A 23,114-nucleotide genomic window follows, 5' to 3' on the forward strand; every position below is an offset into this window, starting at 1 on the left:
CTGACTCCAGCCGTCCTTTAAATGTATATTTTTAAGGCTCTGACAACGTCCAACAACTTGGAGTCCTTCAAGTCGTCTGTAGCCGCAGGCACTACAATAGGCTGGTTCAGGTGAAACGCTGATACCACCTTAGGGAGAAAATGCGGACGCGTCCGCAGCTCTGCCCTATGTCGAATGGAAAATTAAATAAGGGCTTTTATAAAACAAAGCCGCCAGTTCAGATACTCTCCCGGCCGAAGCCAGGGCCAGTAACATAGTCACTTTCCATGTGAGATATTTCAAATCCACATTCTTTAGTGGTTCAAACCAATTGGATTTGAGGAAATCTAAAACTACATTTAGATCCCACGGTGCCACCTTAGGCACCACAGGAGGCTGTATATGCAGTACTCCTTTGATAAAATCTGGACCTCAGGGACTGAGGCCAATTCTTTTTGGAAGAATATTGATAGGGCCGAAATTTGAACCTTAATAGATCCCAATTTGAGACCCATAGACAATCCTGATTGCAGGAAATGTAGGAAAACGACCCAGTTGAAATTCCTCCATCGGAGCACTCCGCTGCTCGCACCACGCAACATATTTTCGCCAAATACGGCGATAATGCTTCGCGGTGACTTCCTTCCTTGCCTTTATCAAGGTAGGAATGACTTCTTCTGGAATGCCTTTTCCTTTTAGGATCTGGCATTCAAACGCCATGCCGTCAAACGCAGCCGCGGTAAGTCTTAAAAAAGACAAGGACCCTGCTGAAGCAGGTCCCTTCTCAGAAGTAGAGGCCACGGATCGTCCGTGACCATCTCTTGAAGTTCCGGGTACCAAGTCCTTCTTGGCCAATCCGGAGCCACTAGTCTTACTCCTCTTTGCCGTATAATCCTCAATACCTTTGGTATGAGAGGCAGAGGAGGAAACACATATACCGACTGGTACACCCAAGGTGTTACCAGCGCGTCCACAGCTATTGCCTGCGGATCTCTTGACCTGGCGCAATACCTGTCCAGTGTTTTGTTGAGGCGAGACGCCATCATGTCCACCATTGGTTTTACCCAACGGTTTAATAGCATGTGGAAAACTTCTGGATGAAGTCCCCACTCTCCCGGGTGAAAGTCGTGTCTGCTGAGGAAGTCTGCTTCCCAGTTGTCCACGCCCGGGATGAATACTGCTGACAGTGCTATCACGTGATTCTCCGCCCAGCGAAGGATCCTGGCAGCTTCTGCCATTGCCCTCCTGCTTCTTGTGCCGCCCTGTCTGTTTACATGGGCGACTGCCGTGATGTTGTCCGACTGGATCAACACCGGTCTTCCTTGAAGCAGAGGTTCCGCCTGGCTTAGAGCATTGTAGATTGCTCTTAGTTCCAGAATGCTTATGTGAAGAGACTTTTTCAGGCTCGACCACACTCCCTGGAAATTTCTTCCCTGTGTGACTGCTCCCCAGCCTCTCAGGCTGGCATCCGTGGTCACCAGGATCCAATCCTGCATGCCGAATCTGCGGCCCTCCAATAGATGAGCCTCCTGCAACCACCACAGAAGGGATACCCTTGTCCTCGGCGACAGGGTTATCCGCAGGTGCATCTGAAGATGCGACCCTGACCATTTGTCCAACAGATCCCTTTGCATGGAATCTGCCGAAAGGGATTGCTTCGTAAGAAGCTACCATTTTTTCCCAGGACTCTTGTGCATTGATGTACAGACACCTTTCCTGGTTTTAGGAGGTTCCTGACCAGGTCAGATAACTCCTTGGCTTTTTCTTCGGAAAGAAAAACCTTTTTCTGAACTGTGTCCAGAATCATCCCCAGGAACAGCAGACGAGTTGTCGGCATTAATTGGGATTTTGGAATATTCAGAATCCATCCGTGCTGCTTTAGCACCTCTTGAGATAGTGCTAAACCCATCTCTAGCTGTTCTCTGGACCTTGCCCTTATTAGGAGATCGTCCAAGTATGGGATAATTAATACGCCTTTTCTTCGAAGAAGAAATATTATCTCGGCCATTACCTTTGTAAAGACCCGAGGTGCCGTGGACAAACCAAACGGCAGCGTCTGAAACTGATAGTGACAGTTTTGTACAACGAACCTGAGGTACCCCTGTGTGAGGGGTAATTGGAACGTGGAGATACGCATCCTTGATGTCCAAGGATACCATAAAGTCCCCTTCTTCCAGGTTCGCTATCACTGCTCTGAGTGACTCCATCTTGAACTTGAACTTCTTTATGTACAGGTTCAAGGACTTCAGATTTAGAATAGGCCTTACCGAGCCATCCGGCTTCGGTACCACAAAAAGAGTGGAATAATACCCCTTCCCTTGTTGTAGAAGAGGTACCTTGACTATCACCTGCTGAGAATACAGCTTGTGAATGGCTTCCAAAACCGTCTCCCTTCCTGAGGGGGACGTTGGTAAAGCAGACTTCAGGAAACGGCGAGGTGGCTCTGTCTCTAATTTCAACCTGTACCCCTGAGATATTATCTGCAGGATCCAGGGATTTACCTGCGAGTGAGCCCACTGCGCGCTGTAATTCTTGAGACGACCGCCTACCGCCTCCGAGTCCGCTTGCGAAGCCCCAGCGTCATGCTGAGGCTTTTGTAGAAGCCGGGGAGGGCTTCTGTTCCTGGGAAGGAGCTGCCTGTTGCTGTCTCTTCCCTCGTCCTCTGCCTCGTGGCAGATATGAATAGCCCTTTGCTCTCTTATTTTTAAAGGAACGAAAGGGCTGCGGTTGAAAAGTCGGTGCCTTTTTCTGTTGGGGAGTGACTTGAGGTAGAAAGGTGGATTTCCCGGCCGTAGCCGTGGCCACCAAATCCGATAGACCGACCCCAAATAACTCCTCTACGCATCGCCTGTCCACTGTCGTGTCCATAAAGCTCTTCTGGCCGAAATGGACATAGCACTTACCCGTGATGCCAGTGTGCAGATATCTCTCTGTGCATCACGCATATAAAGAAATGCATCCTTTATTTGTTCTAACGACAGTAAAATATTGTCCCTGTCCAGGGTATCAATATTTTCGATCAGGGACTCTGACCAAACTACCCCAGCACTGCACATCCAGGCAGTCGCAATAGCTGGTCGTAGTATAACACCTGCATGTGTGTATATACCTTTTTGGATATTTTCCATCCTCCTATCTGATGGATCTTTAAGTGCGGCCGTCTCAGGAGAGGGTAACGCCACTTGTTTTGATAAGCGTGTTAGCGCTTTGTCCACCCTAGGAGGTGTTTCCCAGCGCTCCCTAACCTCTGGCGGGAAAGGGTATAAAGCCAATAACTTCTTTGAAATTAGCAGTTTTTTATCGGGGCACCCCACGCTTCATCACACACGTCATTTAATTCTTCTGATTCGGTAAAAACTACTGGTAGTTTTTTCACACCCCACATAATACCCTGTTTAGTGGTACCTGTAGTATCAGCTAAATGTAACATCTCCTTTATTGCCAAAATCATATAACGTGTGGCCCTACTGGAAAATACGGTTGATTCGTCACCTTCACCACCGGAATCAGTGCCTGTGTCTGGGTCTGTGTCGACCGACTGAGGCAAGGGGCGTTTTACAGCCCCTGACGGTGTTTGAGGCGCCTGGACAGGCACTAATTGAGTGTCCGGCCGCCTCATGTCGGCAAACGACTGCTTAAGCGAGTTGACGCTATCCCGTAATTCCACAAATAAAGGCATCCATTCTGGTGTCGACCCCCTAGGAGGTGACATCCTCATATTTGGCAATTGCTCCGCCTCCACACCAATAACGTCCTCATACATGTCGACACACACGTACCGACACACAGCAGACACACAGGGAATGCTCTATACGAAGACAGGACCCACTAGCCCTTTGGGGAGACAGAGGGAGAGTCTGCCAGCACACACCAAAAAGCGCTATATATGACAGGGATAGCCTTATGATTAAGTGCTCCCTTATAGCTGCTTTTATATTAATATATTGCCATTTATTTTGCCCCCCCTCTCTGTTATACCCTGTTTCTGTAGTGCAGTGCAGGGGAGAGACCTGGGAGCCTTCCTGACCAGCGGAGCTGTGACAGAAAATGGCGCCGTGTGCTGAGGAGATAGGCCCCGCCCCTTTTTCGGCGGGCTCGTCTCCCGCTATTTAGTACATTTAGGCAGGGGTAAATATCTCCATATAGCCTCTGGGGCTATATGTGAGGTATTTTTAGCCTTTTTAAAGGTTTTCATTTGCCTCCCAGGGCGCCCCCCCCCCAGCGCCCTGCACCCTCAGTGACTGCCGTGTGAAGTGTGCTGAGAGGAAAATGGCGCACAGCTGCAGTGCTGTGCGCTACCTTAAGAAGACTGCAGGAGTCTTCAGCCGCCGATTCTGGACCTCTTCTTGCTTCAGCATCTGTGAGGGGGCCGGCGGCGTGGCTCCGGTGACCATCCAGGCTGTACCTGTGATCGTCCCTCTGGAGCTTCATGTCCAGTAGCCAAGAAGCCAATCCATCCTGCACGCAGGTGAGTTCACTTCTTCTCCCCTCTGTCCCTCGTTGCAGTGATCCTGTTGCCAGCAGGAATCACTGTAAAATAAAAAACCTAAGCTAAACTCTCTAAGCAGCTCTTTATGAGAGCCACCTAGAATTGCACCCTTCTCGGCCGGGCACAAAAATCTAACTGGAGTCTGGAGGAGGGTCATAGGGGGAGGAGCCAGTACACACCACCTGACCTGTAAAAGCTTTACTTTTGTGCCCTGTCTCCTGCGGAGCCGCTATTCCCCATGGTCCTTTCAGGAACCCCAGCATCCACTTAGGACGATAGAGAAATAATGATTAAAATAGTCAAAAGGTCAGTTGTGAAGTAATAATAACCAAAAATGGAAGAGTTTATTTTTATTTTAAATCAACAACTGACAATAACATTCCCAGTTTTGTGTTACACCCCCTACCCTCCCAGCATTAATAGTGGGCAAGGGGGGACTTTATTAATATTTGTATTGTATTCCAAACATTTGCCCCCTCTCTATGCAGCCAGAGTTATAGTAGCTGCTGCAGCACCAGCAGCTAGTATCTCTGCGCTCACCCTCCCTCTGCCCGGGGCCAACAGCAGCAGCAGCAGCGGGATAGGTAGGAGGATGTAACCTCTCCCTGCACAGTGACCCCGCCGTGTGACAGCAGCGCACAGACAGCGCCACTATGCGGTGCTGACTGCCTCCTGTCACTCCGGGAGCAGCAGCAACTACGTGCGGGAACCGGCTCAGCCCCTTCACAAAGCGCTGACAGCCTGTCACAGACACGCCCCCCGGTGACGCCAGGGCCTGGTTGTTGTTGCTGATGATGATGATGCAGTGAGGCGGCCGCTGTGTGTGGCGCTGGCGCGAAAGGAGCATGGAGGAGGTGGAAATGGAAGACGCACCGTGCGCCGACCCGGAGACTAAGGAGCAGCCGGTATCGGGGAGCAAGGGCACCGGCGCCGGGACTCATGAGCTGCCGTGGTAAGTGCGGGTCACATGCAGCGCGTCCAGCAGCAGCAGCACAGGCTTTCCCACCGGGATCTGGTCTGAAGATCGACACTGTCTAGGTCGACAATGTTTAGGTCGACCACTATTGGTCGACAAGGTTTCTAGGTCGACATGTTCTATGTCGACATGACTTTTTTTTCCATTTTTTAAAACTTTTTCATACTTAACGATCCACTTGGACTATGACTGGAATGGTAATCTGTGCCGAGCGAAGCGGTGCACTAATTGGACTTCCCCGTCACTGTACGGAGAAAATGACACCAAAAAAACATTAAAAACTCATGTCGACCTTTTGAACTGTCGACCTATGGTGGTCGACTCAAACATTGTCGACCTAGAAACTGTCGATCAGGGGCGGATTGGGGTTGGGAACTAAAAGTGGCCACGGAAAAATTTCTAGAAGTGGCCCCATGTGGGTGACACCAAATCAATGGTAGGCGGGATCAGTACAAAGGGCCATAAATATGGGTTGCGAGTAGTGCCACCATGAAAGGGCCCTGGGGACAGAACCATTAATGTGTCTAGGATGTACTTAGAATTAAAACTTTTGTTTTCATGTGCCTCCAGACTGGCACTGCACTGTAAATGTATGTCTTATAAACATCTAAGATCCTATGCAGGAAATTCAAATTCTGTCCTCATTTGTGATTTGCTTTAAGTAACCTAGGAGAATCCCATTAAGTTTATACAAAAATATTGAAATACTCTTCCTCTGCACCGATGACCTGTAATTCACTGTGCTGTAATGTAGTGTTCACGCTAGGCAGTTTTAGCAGAGCGCCGCGCCCTGCCCGATTTTTTTTTAAGGGCAAAACCTGCGGTAGATGCTAGAATCAAGTGGGCTAAGGGACCTTTTCCGTAAGGGGGAGGAGTTATGACACAAGGGGGAGGAGCTATGCAAGCGGGATAGTTCCTCTACTATCCACGCCACCAACTATTACCTTTAGTAACCGAGCCCGAAGCGTGGCGAGCGTACTTTTCGGGTACCCTGTTCGCCCGTAGCTCCTCCCCCTGGTGACGTGTCTCCTCCCCTAGATACGTCAGAAGGTCCCTTCTCCCACTCCGAAATAGAATCAACCCAAAACCTGCCCTGCCCTTTCTGTGGCGCCCTGCTAAAACTGCCGCCCGCTTCCTGCCCTCACAGCGTGTAAAGATGCATGCGCGCGGCATCCATTCACGCTGAGAGAGCGCTTGGGTGAAGCCCAGCACCTCCGTAGGTGCTGGGCACGCCCCCAACAGTGACGCCGCCAGCCGCCCACGCACCCTTTTATTAGCCGCGATGACCCCGCCCCCTATTTTGCATGACCGTGCCCCCTTTTCGGTGCGCGTGCTAATGCCCCTCTAGATCCGGCACGCTAATGCCCCTCTAGATCCGGCGCCCTGCCTTGCCCGGATTCTAGAGGGAACACTATAATGAATTGGATATCCTATCCTGTAACTCACATGGTGCAGTCTCAGGGTAAAAGTTTTCTTTGGCTCTGCACCACACATAACTAAAAACATCGACAGAGCGCACCTGAGGTGCGCGGAAAAAATATGGGGTTTTGGCCACAGAATAGTTGCAATTCACATTACACTGCACAACAGCGTCCATTATTCACATTACACCGCACAGCGGCATCATGTTCACATTACCCGCACATCTGTGCACATTGCAGAGCACAGCGGTGTCACATTATTCACATTACAGCGCACACAAGTGTCACAATTCACACTACAGCGCACAGCGGTGTCACATTCACACTGCAGCGCATAGCAGCATCCGTTACTCACATTACACCGCCCAGCAGCATCCGTTACTCGCATTACACCACCCAGTGATAACAGTTACTCACATTACACCACCCAGCAGCATCCGTTACTCACATTACACCACCCAGTGATGACGGTTACTGACATTATAACGCACAGTGGCATTACATTATTCTCTTTACAGCGCCCAGTGACATCCGTTACTCATATTACACCCCACACAGAGGGTCGATTGTAGAACAGTTTAAGTTACAGTAGTATTTATGTGCTGCATAATGAGGGAATGGAGAGAATTAAAATGTGATAATAAATGGGTTGGACTTGCAGAACTTGCAGTAGTATATCAGTGCACCATCACAGGCAGAATACAAGTACTGCATTTGCAGGCAGAGGTTAGAGAGAGTAGAGAAGACTCATACTCACCTCTCCTACTGGATTCATCGCGGCCGCACCGTCTCTTCCTCTAAGGTCCGCACGATGACGTCAACGGATGATGTCAGACAGCTGAATGGGGTTGGAGCGGGGCCTCTTCTCCTGTTAGCAGCGCACAAGACGTTTTACATTGAGTTGATGACACGCGGGTGGGGGGCGGTGCCACAGATGGCAGGCGGCCCCACGCACCAATCGCCCCCCCCCCCCGGGATTCTCCCTGGTGGGGCTAATGGCCAATCCAGCCCTGCTGTCGATGCACTAATCCACACCCTTCCCACCTCCGTCCTCAAGACACACTAACAGTGCAGGTCTCTGTAATAGCCAGGCTTCAGCACAGATGGTTTCATCTAAATAATGGAGGAACTAATTAAGTCACCTGTGCTCAAGCATGGATATCACTAAAACCTGGATTGTTAGTGTGCGGGACATAGGTGCCGATTTATGTTTTTGCTGGTGGGTGCTCGGCCGGAGGCGGCAGCAGGAAAGAACGGACGGCCGCTGCAGTGACTAATGCCCATTAGGCATTAGGTCGCGCACCGTAATGCCCATTACACATTATGCAACACACCGTAATGCCTATTACACAATATGCCACACACCATAATGGCCATTACGCAATATGCCACACACCGTAATGTCTATTACACATTATGCTACACACCGTAACACTTCCGCCACACATTAACGCCAATTACATATTATGCCACACACAGTTATGGCCCTGACACCATTTTATGCCCCACACACAATAATGCCACTTACAAATTATGCCACACAGTAAAGCTTCTAATTACTTTTCTCAGACGTCCTAGTGGATGCTGGGAACTCCGTAAGGACCATGGGGAATAGCGGCTCCGCAGGAGACTGGGCACAAAAGTAAAGCTTTAGGACTACCTGGTGTGCACTGGCTCCTCCCCCTATGACCCTCCTCCAAGCCTCAGTTAGATTTTTGTGCCCGGCCGAGAAGGGTGCACACTAGGGGCTCTCCTGAGCTTCTTAGTGAAAGTTTAGTTTTAGGTTTTTTATTTTCAGTGAGACCTGCTGGCAACAGGCTCACTGCATCGAGGGACTAAGGAGAGAAGAAGCGAACCTGCCTGCTTGCAGCCAGCTTGGGCTTCTTAGGCTACTGGACACCATTAGCTCCAGAGGGACCGAACACAGGCCCAGCCTCGGAGTCCGGTCCCAGAGCCGCGCCGCCGGCCCCCTTACAGAGCCAGAAGCAAGAAGAGGTCCGGAAAAATCGGCGGCAGAAGACATCAGTCTTCAACAAGGTAGCGCACAGCACTGCAGCTGTGCGCCATTGCTCCTCAGGCACACTTCACACTCCGGTCACTGAGGGTGCAGGGCGCTAGGGGGGGGGGGCGCACTGAGCAGCAATGTAAAACACCTTGGCTGGCGAAAATACACCACATATAACCCCCAGGGCTATATGGATGTATTTTAACCCCTGCCAGAATTCACCAAAAAGCGGGAGAAAAGGCCGCCGAGAAGGGGGCGGAGCCTATCTCCTCAGCACACGGGCGCCATTTTCCATCACAGCTCCGCTGGAAGGACGTCTCCCTGACTCTCCCCTGCAGTCCTGCACTACAGAAAAGGGTAAAAAAGAGAGGGGGGGCACTAATTTGGCGCAGTTTTGATAATAACAGCAGCTATAAAGGGAAAAGCACGTTATATAGTGGTATTCCTGTCTATATATAGCGCTCTGGTGTGTGCTGGCATACTCTCCCTCTGTCTCCCCAAAGGGCTAGTGGGGTCCTGTCCTCTATCAGAGCATTCCCTGTGTGTGTGCGGTGTGTCGGTACGATTGTGTCGACATGTTTGAGGAGGAAAATGAGATGGAGGCGGAGCAATTGCCTATAATAGAGTTGTCACCCCCTAGGGAGTCGACACCTGAGTGGATGAGCTTATGGAAGGAAATACGTGACAATGTCAGCTCTTTACGAAAGACAGTTGACGATATGAGACAGCCGGCTACTCAGCTTGTGCCTGTCCAGGGGTCTCAAACGCCATCAGGGGCTCTAAAAAGCCCGTTACCTCAGATGGCAGACACAGACACGGATACTGACTCCAGTGTCGACGATGATGAGACAAATGTAACTTCCAGTAGGGCCACACGTTACATGATTGAGGCAATGAAAAATGTTTTACATATTTCTGATAATACAAGTACCACTAAAAAGGGTATTATGTTTGGTGAGAAAAAACTGCCTGTAGTTTTTCCTGTATCCGAGGAATTAAATGAAGTGTGTGATGAGGCGTGGGTTTCCCCCGATAAAAAACTGATAATTCCTAAAAGGTTATTGGCATCATACCCTTTCCCGCCAGAGGATAGGGCACGTTGGGAAACACCCCCTAGGGTGGATAAAGCGCTCACACGCTTGTCTAAACAGGTGGCACTACCCTCTCCTGATACGGCCGCCCTAAAGGAACCTGCCGACAGAAAGCAGGAGAATATCCTAAAATGTATATACACTCACACGGGTGTTATACTGCGACCGGCAATCGCCTCAGCCTGGATGTGCAGTGCTGGGGTGGCGTGGTCGGATTCCCTGACTGAAAATATTGATACCCTAGATAGGGACAGTATATTACTGACTATAGAGCATTTAAAAGATGCATTTTTATATATGCGTGATGCGCAGAAGGATATTTGCCGACTGGCATCAAGAGTTAGCGCGCTGTCCATTTCTGCAAGAAGAGCGTTATGGACGCAGCAGTGGTCAGGTGATGCGGATTCCAAAAGGCACATGGAAGTATTGCCTTATAAGGGGGAGGAGTTATTTGGGGTAGGTCTATCAGACCTGGTAGCCACGGCAACTGCTGGAAAATCCACATTTTTACCCCAGGTAGCCTCTCAACATAAGAAGACGCCGTATTATCAGGCGCAGTCCTTTCGGCCCCATAAGGGCAAGCGGGCAAAAGGCTCCTCATTTCTGCCCCGTGGCAGAGGGAGAGGAAAAAGGCTGCAGCACACAGCCAGTTCCCAGGAACAGAAGCCCTCTCCCGCCTCCGCAAAGTCCTCAGCATGACGCTGGGGCTTTACAAGCGGACTCAGGCACGGTGGGGGCCCGTCTCAAGAACTTCAGCGCACAGTGGGCCCACTCGCAAGTGGACCCCTGGATCCTTCAGGTGGTATCTCAGGGGTACAAATTGGAACCCCTCGCCGTTTCCTAAAGTCTGCTTTACCGACGTCTCCCTCAGACAGGGAGGCAGTATTGCAAGCCATTCACAAGCTGTATTCCCAGCAGGTGATAATCAAGGTACCCCTCCTGCAACAGGGAAAGGGGTATTATTCCACACTGTTTGTGGTACCGAAGCCGGACGGCTCGGTGAGACCAATTTTAAATCTAAAATCCTTGAACACTTACATACAGAGGTTCAAATTCAAGATGGAGTCACTCAGAGCAGTGATTGCAAACCTGGAAGAAGGGGATTATATGGTGTCTCTGGACATCAAAGATGCTTACCTACATGTCCCAATTTACCCTTCTCACCAAGGGTACCTCAGGTTTGTGGTACAGGATTGTCACTATCCGTTTCAGACGCTGCCGTTTGGCTTGTCCACGGCACCCCGGGTCTTTACCAAGGTAATGGCCGAAATGATGATACTCCTTCGAAGGAAGGGAGTTTTAGTTATCCCTTACTTGGACGATCTCCTGATAAGGGCAAGATCCAGGGAACAGTTGGAAGTCGGGGTAGCACTATCTCAGATAGTGTTGCGGCAGCACGGTTGGATTCTCAATATTCCAAAATCGCAGCTGATCCCGACGACACGCCTTCTATTCCTAGGGATGATCCTGGACACAGTCCAGAAAAAGGTTTTTCTCCCGGAGGAGAAAGCTAGGGAGTTATCCGAGCTAGTCAGAAATCTCCTAAAACCAGGCCAAGTCTCCGTGCATCAATGCACAAGGGTCCTGGGAAAAATGGTGGCTTCCTACGAAGCAATCCCATTCGGCAGATTCCACGCAAGAACCTTCCAGTGGGATCTGCTAGACAAATGGTCCAGGTCGCATCTTCAGATGCATCAGCGGATAATCTTGTCACCAAAGACAAGGGTGTCTCTCCTGTGGTGGTTGCAGAGTGCTCATCTTCTAGAGGGCCGCAGATTCGGCATTCAGGACTGGGTCCTGGTGACCACGGATGCCAGCCTGAGAGGCTGGGGAGCAGTCACACAGGGAAGAAATTTCCAGGGCTTGTGGTCAAGCCTGGAGACATCACTTCACATAAATATCCTGGAGCTAAGGGCCATCTACAATGCTCTAAGCCTAGCAAGACCTCTGCTTCAAGGTCAGCCGGTGCTGATCCAGTCAGACTACATCACGGCAGTCGCCCACGTAAACAGACAGGGCGGCACAAGAAGCAGGAGGGCAATGGCAGAAGCTGCAAGGATTCTTCGCTGGGCGGAAAATCATGTGATAGCACTGTCAGCAGTGTTCATTCCGGGAGTGGACAACTGGGAAGCAGACTTCCTCAGCAGGCACGACCTCCACCCGGGAGAGTGGGGACTTCATCCAGAAGTCTTCCACATGATTGTGAACCGTTGGGAAAAACCAAAGGTGGACATGATGGCGTCCCGCCTCAACAAAAAACTAGACAGGTATTGCGCCAGGTCAAGGGACCCTCAGGCAATAGCTGTGGATGCTCTGGTAACACCATGGGTGTACCAGTCAGTGTATGTGTTCCCTCCTCTGCCTCTCATACCCAAGGTACTGAGAATTATAAGACGGAGAGGAGTAAGAACTATACTCGTGGCTCCGGATTGGCCAAGAAGGACTTGGTACCCGGAACTTCAAGAGATGCTCACAGAGGACCCGTGGCCTCTACCTCTAAGAAGGGACCTGCTCCAGCAGGGACCCTGTCTGTTCCAAGACTTACCGCGACTGCGTTTGACGGCATGGCGGTTGAACGCCGGATCCTGAAGGAAAAAGGCATTCCGGATGAAGTCATCCCTACCCTGATCAAAGCCAGGAAGGATGTAACCGCACAACATTATCACCGTATTTGGCGTAAATATGTTGCGTGGTGCGAGGCCAGGAAGGCCCCTACAGAGGAATTTCAACTGGGTCGTTTCCTGCATTTCCTGCAAACAGGACTGTCTATGGGCCTAAAATTAGGGTCCATTAAGGTTCAAATTTCGTCCCTGTCGATTTTCTTCCAGAAAGAACTGGCTTCAGTTCCTGAAGTTCAGACGTTTGTCAAGGGGGTACTGCATATACAGCCTCCTTTTGTGCCTCCAGTGGCACCTTGGGATCTCAATGTAGTTTTGGGGTTCCTAAAATCACATTGGTTTGAACCACTCACCACTGTGGACTTAAAATATCTCACATGGAAAGTGGTAATGCTGTTGGCCCTGGCTTCAGCCAGGCGTGTGTCAGAATTGGCGGCTTTATCCTATAAAAGCCCTTACCTAATCTTTCATACGGACAGGGCAGAATTGAGGACTCGTCCTCAATTTCTCCCTAAGGTTGTTTCAGCGTTTCACCTGAACCAGCCTATTGTGGTACCTGTGGCTACTAGGGACTTGGAGGACTCCAAGTTGCTGGATGTAGTCAGGGCCCTGAAAATATGTTTCCAGGACGGCTGGAGTCAGAAAATCTGACTCGCTGTTTATCCTGTATGCACCCAACAAGCTGGGTGCTCCTGCTTCTAAGCAGACTATTGCTCGTTGGATTTGTAGTACAATTCAGCTTGCACATTCTGTGGCAGGCCTGCCACAGCCTAAATCTGTAAAAGCCCATTCCACAAGGAAGGTGGGCTCATCTTGGGCGGCTGCCCGAGGGGTCTCGGCTTTACAACTTTGCCGAGCAGCTACTTGGTCAGGGGCAAACACGTTTGCTAAATTCTACAAATTTGATACCCTGGCTGAGGAGGACCTGGAGTTCTCTCATTCGGTGCTGCAGAGTCATCCGCACTCTCCCGCCCGTTTGGGAGCTTTGGTATAATCCCCATGGTCCTTACGGAGTTCCCAGCATCCACTAGGACGTCAGAGAAAATAAGAATTTACTTACCGATAATTCTATTTCTCGTAGTCCGTAGTGGATGCTGGGCGCCCATCCCAAGTGCGGATTGTCTGCAATACTTGTACATAGTTGCTGTTACAAAAATCGGGTTTTTGTTGTTGTGAGCCATCTTTTCAGAGGCTCCGCTGTTATCATGCTGTTAACTGGGTTCAGATCACAGGTTGTACGGTGTGATTGGTGTGGCTGGTATGAGTCTTACCCGGGATTCAAAATCCTTCCTTATTGTGTACGCTCGTCCGGGCACAGTATCCTAACTGAGGCTTGGAGGAGGGTCATAGGGGGAGGAGCCAGTGCACACCAGGTAGTCCTAAAGCTTTACTTTTGTGCCCAGTCTCCTGCGGAGCCGCTATTCCCCATGGTCCTTACGGAGTTCCCAGCATCCACTACGGACTACGAGAAATAGAATTATCGGTAAGTAAATTCTTATTTTAAATTACATGCCTGTTGTCAGGGGTTCTATCCGTGCAGGGGTCTCCTGCGTGTTGCCCCAGTAAAATTTGGGTGGGTGCGGGCATCAGTAAGGTTACTGCTAGCCCCCGCAGTAGATTGAGATGCGCTGGGGGCTGCGGAAGCGCTTCCATACTATAGCAGTGTAAAAAAACACCCTCTTAAAATGCCCGCTGCCGAGGAGACAGGCGCTAGAGGTCAAATGTGACCTTTAGCGTCTGTTCCTCCTCGGCGGTGGCCATTTTTGGTTGTTTTTCTCTTACGTCCTAGAGGATGCTGGAGACTCCGTAAGGACCATGGGGTATAGACGGGCTCCGCAGGAGACATGGGCACTATAAAGAACTTTAGAATGGGTGTGCACTGGCTCCTCCCTCTATGCCCCTCCTCCAGACCTCAGTTAGTTCCTGTGCCCAGAGGAGACTGGGTGCATTAAAGGGAGCTCTCCTGAGTTTCTCTGAAAAAAAATAATTTTGTTAGGTTTTAGGCTCCCTGCATCGTGGGACTGAGGAGAGAGAAGCAGACCTACTTAACTGATAGGCTCTGCTTCTTAGGCTACAGGACACCATTAGCTCCAGAGGGAGTCGGAACGCAGGTCTCCCCTTGCCGTTCGTCCCAGAGCCGCGCCGCCGCCGTCCTCCTCACAGAGCCGGAAGACAGAAGCCGATGGAGTATAAGAAGAAAGTAGACTTCAAAGGCGGCAGAAGACTTCAGATCTTCCCTGAGGTAAGCGCGCAGCGGTAACGCTGCGCGCCATTGCTCCCACACACATATATCCCTGTGTGTGTGGGGGTGTCGGTACGAGTGTGTCGACATGTCTGAAGCGGAAGGCTCATCTAAGGAGGTGGTGGAGCAGATGATTGTGGTGTCTCCGTCGGCAACGCCGACACCTGATTGGTTGGACATGTGGAATGTTTTGAATGCAAATGTGACCTTAATACATAAGAGGATGGACAAAGCGGAGTCCAGGGAAAAAGCAGGGAGTCAATCCATGGCTTTAACTGTGTCACAAGGCCCTTCAGGGTCTCAAAAACGTTCTCTATCCCAAATAGCAGACACTGATACCGACACGGATTCTGACTCCAGTGTCGACTACGATGATGCAAGGTTACACCCAAGGGTGGCCAAAAGTATTCATTATATGATTATTGCAATAAAATATGTTTCTCTATCGTCCTTGTGGATGCTGGGGTTCCTGAAAGGACCATGGGGAATAGCGGCTCCGCAGGAGACAGGGCACAAAAAGTAAAGCTTTCCGATCAGGTGGTGTGCACTGGCTCCTCCCCCTATGACCCTCCTCCAGACTCCAGTTAGATTTTTGTGCCCGGCCGAGAAGGGTGCAATCTAGGTGGCTCTCCTAAAGAGCTGCTTAGAGAAAGTTTAGCTTAGGTTTTTTATTTTACAGTGAGTCCTGCTGGCAACAGGATCACTGCAACGAGGGACTTAGGGGAGAAGGAGTGAACTCACCTGCGTGCAGGATGGATTGGCTTCTTGGCTACTGGACATCAGCTCCAGAGGGACGATCACAGGTACAGCCTGGATGGTCACCGGAGCCGCGCCGCCGGCCCCCTTGCAGATGCTGAAGTAAGAAGAGGTCCAGAATCGGCGGCTGAAGACTCCTGCAGTCTTCTAAAGGTAGCGCACAGCACTGCAGCTGTGCGCCATTTTCCTCTCAGTACACTTCACACGGCAGTCACTGAGGGTGCAGGGCGCTGGGAGGGGGGCGCCCTGGGAGGCAAATGAAAACCTTTTTTGGCGAAAAATACCTCACATATAGCCCCCAGAGGCTATATGGAGATATTTAACCCCTGCCAAGATTCACTAAATAGCGGGAGACGAGCCCGCCGAAAAAGGGGCGGGGCCTATCTCCTCAGCACACAGCGCCATTTTCTCTCACAGAAAGCCTGGAGAGAAGGCTCCCAGGCTCTCCCCTGCACTGCACTACAGAAACAGGGTTAAAACAGAGAGGGGGGGCACTGATTTTGGCGATATTGAGATATATATAAAGATGCTATAAGGGAAAACACTTATATAAGGTTGTCCCTATATAATTATAGCGTTTTGGTGTGTGCTGGCAAACTCTCCCTCTGTCTCCCCAAAGGGCTAGTGTGGGTCCTGTCCTCTGTCAGAGCATTCCCGGTGTGTGTGCTGTGTGTCGGTACGTGTGTGTCGACATGTATGAGGACGATGTTGGTGAGGAGGCGGAGAAATTGCCTGTAATGGTGATGTCACTCTCTAGGGAGTCGACACCGGAATGGATGGCTTATTTAGGGAATTACGTGAGAATGTCAACACGCTGCAAGGTCGGTTGACGACGTGAGACGGCCGACAAACTATTAGTACCGGTCCAGGCGTCTCAGAAACACCGTCAGGGGCGTTAAAAACGCCCATTTACCTCAGTCGGTCGACACAGACACAGACACGGACACTGAATCCAGTGTCGACGGTGAATAAACAAACGTATTTCTCATTAGGGCCACACGTTAAGGGCAATGAAGGAGGTGTTGCATATTTCTGATACTACAAGTACCACAAAAAAGGGTATTATGTGGGAGTGAAAAAACTACCTGTAGTTTTTCCTGAATCAGATAAAATAAAATGAAGTGTGTGATGATGCGTGGGGTTACCCCGATAGCAAATATTGGCGTTATACCCTTTCCCGCCAGAAATTAGGGCGCGTTGGGAAACACCCCTTAGGGTGATAAGGCGCTCACACGCTTATCAAGTGGCGTTACCGTCTCCAGATACGGCCGCCCTCAAGGAGCCAGCTGATAGGAAGCTGGAAAGATATCCTAAAAAGTATATACACACATACGGTGGTTATACTGCGACCAGCGATCGCCATCAGCCTGGAGATGCAGTGCTGGGTTGGCTTGGTCGGATTCCCTGACTGAAAATATTTTATTCATATAGAGCATTTAATAGGATGCATTCTATATATATGTACGTGAGATGCACAGAGGGATATTTGCTCTCTGGCATCAAGATAAGTACGTTGTCCATATCACCCAGAAGATGTCATGGACACGACAGTGGTCAGGTGATACAGATCCCATACGGCACATGGAAGTATTGCCGTATAAAGGGAAGGAGTTAGTGGGGTCGGTCCATCGGACCTGGGGACCACGGCAACAGCTGGGAAATCCAACCTTTTTACCCCAAGTTACATCTCAGCTGAAAAAGACACCGTCTTTTCAGCCTCAATCCTTCCTTTCCCATGAGGGCATGCAGGCAAAAGGCCAGTCATATCTGCCCAGACATAGAGGTAAGGGAAGTAGACTGCAGCAGGCAGCCCCTTCCCAGGAAAAGAAGCCCTCCACCGCGTCTGCCAAGTCCTCAGCATGACGCTGGGGCCATGCAAGCGGACTCAAGGTGGGGGGGTAGTCTCAAGAGTCTCAGCGCGCAGTGGGATCACTCGCAGGTTGACCCCTAGATAGTACAAGTATTATCCCAGGGGTACAGATTGGAGAGTCGAGACATCTTCTCCTCGCAGGTTTCTGAAGTCTGCTTTACCAACGGCTCCCTCCGACAGGGAGGCAGCATTGGAAACAATTCACAAGCTGTATATCCAGCAGGTGATAATCAAAGTACCCCTCCTACAACAAGGAAAAGGGTATTATTTTTCCACACTATATTGTGGTACTGACGCCAGACGGCTTGGTGAGACATAGTCTAAACTGAAATCTTTGAACACTTACATAAAAGGTTCAAATCGAGATGGAGTCACTCAGAGCAGTGATAGCGAACCGGAAAAAAGGGGACTATATGGTGTCCCTGGACATCAAGGATTACCTCCATGTCCAAATTTGCCCTTCTCAACAAGGGTACCTCTGGTTCGTGGTACAGAACTGTCAATATCAGTTTCAGACGATGCCGTTTGAATTATCCACGGCACCCCGGGCCTTTTACCAAGGTAATGGCCGAAAAGATGTTTCTTCAAAGAAAAAAGGCATCTAAATTATCCCTTACTTGGACGATATCCTGAAAAGGGCAAGTTCCAGAGAACAGTTGGAGGTCGGAAGAGCACTATCTAAAGTAGTTCTACGACAGCACGACTGGATTCTAAATATTCCAAGAATCGCAGCTGTTTTCCGACGATACGTCTGCTGTTCCTAGGAATGATTCTGGGCATAGTCCAGAAAAAGGTGTTCCTCCGGGAGGAAAAAGCCAAGGAGTTATTCGACCTAGTCAGAAACCTCCTAAAACCAGGCCAAGTATCAGTGCATCAATGCACAGGAGTCCTGGGAAAAATGGTGGCTTCTTACGAAGCGATTCCATTCGGCAGATCTCAGGGGATTTGCTGGACGAATGGTCCGGATCGCATTTTCAGATGCATCAGCGGATAATCCTGTCTCCAAGGACAAGGGTGTCTCTTCTGTGGGGGCTGCAGAGTGCTCATCTTTTAGAGGGCAGCACACTCAGCATTCAGGACTGTGTTCTGGGGACCACGGATACCAGCCTGAGAGGCTGGGGAGTAGTCACACAGGGAAAAAAAATTTCCAAGGAAGTGTGGTCAAGTCTGGAGACTTCTCTCCACATGAATATACTGGAGCTAAGGGCAATTTACAATGCTCTGAGCCTAGGAAGACTCCTGCTTCAAAGTCAACCGGTGCTGATCCAGTAGGACATCATCATGGCGGTCGCCCACGTTATCAGACGGGGCGACACAAGAAGCAGGAGGGCAATGACAGCAAGGATTCTTCGCTGGGCGGAAAATCATGTGATAACACTGTCAGCAGTGTTCATTCCGGGAGTGGGCAACTGGGAAGATTTCCTCAGCATAAATGAATTCCACCCGGAAAAGTGGAAACTTAATCTGGAAGTTTCCACATGATTGTAAACCGTTGGGAAAGACCAAAGGTGGTTATGATGGCGTCCCACCTGAAGCGCCAGGTCAAGAGACACTCAGGCAATAGCTGGGACGCTCTGGTAACACCGTCGGTGTACCAGTCGGTGTATGTGTTCCATCCTCTGCTTTTCATACCCAATGTATTGAAAATGATAGGAAGGAGAGGAGTAAGAACTATACTCGTGGCTCCGGTTTGGCCAAGAAGGACTTGGTACCCGGAACTTCAAGAGATACTAAGAAGGGTCTTGATTCGGCAAGAACCGTGTCTGTTCCGGGACTTACCGCAGCTGCGTTGACGCCAAGGCGGGTGAACGCCGGATCCTAAGGGAAAGAGGCATTCCGGAAGAGGTCATCCCTACCCTGGTCAGAGCCAGGAAGGAGGTGACCGCACAACATTATCACCACTTAGGTGAAAATATGTGCCAGGGTGTGAGTCCAGGAAGGCTCCACGGAAGAATTTCAACTAGGTTAATTTCTACATTTCCTGCAAACAGGAGTGTCTATGGGTCTCAAAATTGGTCCATTAAGGTTCAAATTTCGGCCTGTTGATTTTCTTCCAGAAAGAAATTGGCTTCAGTTCCTGAAGTCCAGAAGTTGTTAAGGGAGTACTGCATATACAGCCCCTTTGATGTCTCCAGTGGCACTGGGCGATCTCAACGTAGTTTTGGGATTCCTAAAAAATCACATTGGGTTAAACAACTCAAATCTGTGGATTTGATATATCTCACATGGAAAATGACCATGCTGTTGGTCCTGGCCTCGGCCAGGCGAGTGTCAGAATTGGCGGCTTTATCTCACAAAGCCATATCTGATTGTCCATTCGGACAGAGCAAAGCTGCGGACTCGTCCCCAGTTTCTCCTTAAGGTGGTGTCAGCGTTTCACCTGAACCAGCTTATTGTGGTACCTGCGGCTACTAGGGACTTGGAGGACTCCAAGTTGCTGGATGTTATCAGGGCCCTGAAAATATAGTTTCCAGGTTGGCTGGAGTCAGGAAATCTGACTTGCTGTTTATCCTGTATGCACCCAACAATGCTGGGTGCTTCTGCTTCTAAGCAGTCGATTGCTCGTGGGATTGGTAGCACAATTCAACTTGCACATTCTGTGGCAGGCCTGCCACAGTCTAAATCTGTTAAGGCCCATTCCACAAGGAAGGTGGGCTCATCTTGGGCGGCTGCCCGAGGGGTCTCGGCATTACAACTTTGCCGAGCAGCTACGTGGTCGGGGGAGAACACGTTTGTAAAATTCTACAAATTTGATACCCTGGCAAAAGAGGACCTGGAGTTCTCTCATTCGGTGCTGCAGAGTCATCCGCACTCTCCCGCCCGTTTGGGAGCTTTGGTATAATCCCCATGGTCCTTTCAGGAACCCCAGCATCCACAAGGACGATAGAGAAAATAAGAATTTACTTACCGATAATTCTATTTCTCGGAGTCCGTAGTGGATGCTGGGCGCCCATCCCAAGTGCGGATTATCTGCAATACTTGTACATAGTTATTGCTAACTAAATCGGGTTATTGTTGTTGTGAGCCATCTTTTCAGAGGCTCCGCTGTTATCATACTGTTAACTGGGTTCAGATCACAGGTTGTACAGTGTGATTGGTGTGGCTGGTATGAGTCTTACCCGGGATTCAAAATTCCTCCCTTATTGTGTACGCTCGTCCGGGCACAGTACCTAACTGGAGTCTGGAGGAGGGTCATAGGGGGAGGAGCCAGTGCACACCACCTGATCGGAAAGCTTTACTTTTTGTGCCCTGTCTCCTGCGGAGCCGCTATTCCCCATGGTCCTTTCAGGAACCCCAGCATCCACTACGGACTCCGAGAAATAGAATTATCGGTAAGTAAATTCTTATTTTTGCATATCACAGATGATCCCTCTGTCCCTGACACGAGGGTGCGCATGTATAAGGAAAAGAAACCTGAGGTAACCTTTCCCCCATCTCATGAGCTGAACGAGTTATTTGAAAAAGCTTGGGAAACTCCAGACAAAAAACTGCAGATTCCCAAGAGGATTCTTATGGCGTATCCTTTCCCTGCACAGGACAGGGTAGGGTGGGAATCCTCGCCCAGGGTGGACAAGGCTTTAACGCGCTTGTCCAAGAAGGTGGCGCTACCGTCTCCAGACACGGCAGCCCTCAGGGATCCTGCTGATCGCAGACAGGAAACTACCTTAAAATCTATTTATATGCATACGGGTGCTTTACTCAGACCGGCAATAGCATCGGCATGGGTATGTAGCGCAGTTGCAGCTTGGACAGATACCTTGTCAGCTGACTTTGATACCCTAGATAGGGATACCATTTTATTGACCTTAGGTCACATTAAAGACGCAGTCTTATATATGAGAGACGCTCAAAGAGACGTTGGGCTGCTAGGTTCGAGAGCCAACGCCATGGCGATTTCTGCTAGGCGAGCCCTGTGGACCCGCCAATGGACGGGTGATGCCGACTCAAAGAAGCATATGGAGGTTTTACCTTACAAGGGTGAAGTTTTATTTGGGGAAGGTCTCGCGGACCTGGTTTCCACAGCTACCGCGGGTAAATCTACTTTTTTGCCTTTTGTTCCCCCGCAGCAAAAGAAAACTCCACAATATCAGATGCAGTCCTTTCGGTCGCATAAGTCCAGAAGAGGTCGGGGCTCATCCTTCCTCGCCAGAGGGTAAGGGTAGAGGGAAAAGAACGCCTGCTTCGGCTAGTTCCCAGGAACAGAAGTCCTCCCCGGCTTCTACTAAATCCACCGCATGACGCTGGTCCTCCACTGAGGGAGTCCGCACCGGTGGGGGCACGTCTTCGACTCTTCAGCCAGGTCTGGGTTCTGTCAGACGTGGATCCTTGGGCGATGAAAATTTTATCCCAAGGCTACAAACTGGAATTCGAAGAGGTGCCCCCTCGCTGATTTTTCAGGTCGGCCTTGCCAGCTTCTCCCCCAGAGAGGGCAGTAGTGTTAGCTGCAATTCAAAAGCTGTGTCAACAGCACGTGATTATCAAGGTTCCCCTAGTCCAACAGGGAAAAGGGTACTATTCAACGCTGTTCGTGGTCCCGAAGCCGGATGTCTCGGTCAGACCCATTTTAAATCTAAAATCCCTAAACCGGTACTTGAAAAAGTTCAAATTCAGGATGGAATCGCTCCGGGCAGTGATCTCCAGTCTGGAAGGGGGGGATTTTATGGTGTCACTAGACATAAAGGATGCATACCTTCATGTTCCCATATATCCTCTTCATCACAGTGATCGCACTGATCCCAAAAAAAAGTGGGTCCCAGGGACCCCTCACTTTCAAAAATTGGGGTCCTAGCGGTCTTTTTCTGGGTCCCATCGGAATGATGAATTATTAATCTTAATCTTGTATGGACACTACAAAAGTGTTGCAAGGTGGGGGGATGGGGGTGACAGTGCTGCTGGGCTGTGTAGCATGCAGGACACCCTGCACCAGAGCTGTAACTAGACATTTTGGTGCCCTTAGGCAGAAAGTGAATTGGTGCTCCACCTTACTAGATTGTAAAGTATAGGCAGTGCGCGCCGGAGGCGCGTTGAAAAATTTGAGGGGCGTGGCTTCAAGCAGAAGGGGCGTGACCACATAATAGTGCCAATTCACATTACACCACACAGTAGCGCCGCTTATACAGATTGCACCAGGTAGAAACTCCTATACACACTGCACCAGGTAGAGCACGTTATACATATTGCACCAGGTAAAGCACATTATACATATTGCACCAGGTACAGCACGTTATACACTTTGCTCCAGGTACAGCTCGCTATACACTTTGCTCCAAGTAGAGCACATTATACACATTGCGCCAGGTAGAACACGTTATACACATTGCACCAGGCAGAGCACGTTATACACATTACGCCAGGTAGAGCACTTTATACACATTGCGCCAGTAGAGCTCGTTATACGCAATGCGCCCGGTAGAGCACGTTATATACATTGCACCAGGTAGAACACTTAAGACACATTGCACCAGGTAAATTAAAAATAAACATTGTGCCAGGTAAAGCACATTATACACAATGCACCAGGTAGAGCACGGTACACACAATGCGCCCAGTAGAGCATGCTACACACATTGCAGCAGGCAGAGCACGTTACACACATTGCTCCAGGTAGAGCACGCTATACACATTGCAGCAGGCAGAGCACCTTATACACAATGCGCCAGGCAGAGC

At 50.0% G+C, this 23,114-nt stretch overlaps 1 protein-coding gene across 2 annotated transcripts in view; it reads left to right on the plus strand.

The window, feature by feature from the left end:
* Positions 1–5,108: 5,108 nt before the first annotated feature.
* The window catches only part of RFC2 (replication factor C subunit 2), a 133,417-nt gene continuing 115,411 nt past the window's right edge, over positions 5,109–23,114 (plus strand). The window contains exon 1 of one of the 2 annotated variants that reach the window (XM_063953709.1): positions 5,109–5,420. In XM_063953709.1, the coding sequence (XP_063809779.1) occupies positions 5,314–5,420 (107 nt within the window). In that variant the 5' untranslated portion in view covers positions 5,109–5,313. The remainder of the gene's footprint in view (positions 5,421–23,114) is intronic. The other variant, XM_063953708.1, reaches the window with a different exon arrangement.

Source organism: Pseudophryne corroboree, chromosome 2 (genome assembly GCF_028390025.1).
Source record: "Pseudophryne corroboree isolate aPseCor3 chromosome 2, aPseCor3.hap2, whole genome shotgun sequence".
In the NCBI taxonomy this organism is placed as follows: domain Eukaryota; kingdom Metazoa; phylum Chordata; class Amphibia; order Anura; family Myobatrachidae; genus Pseudophryne; species Pseudophryne corroboree.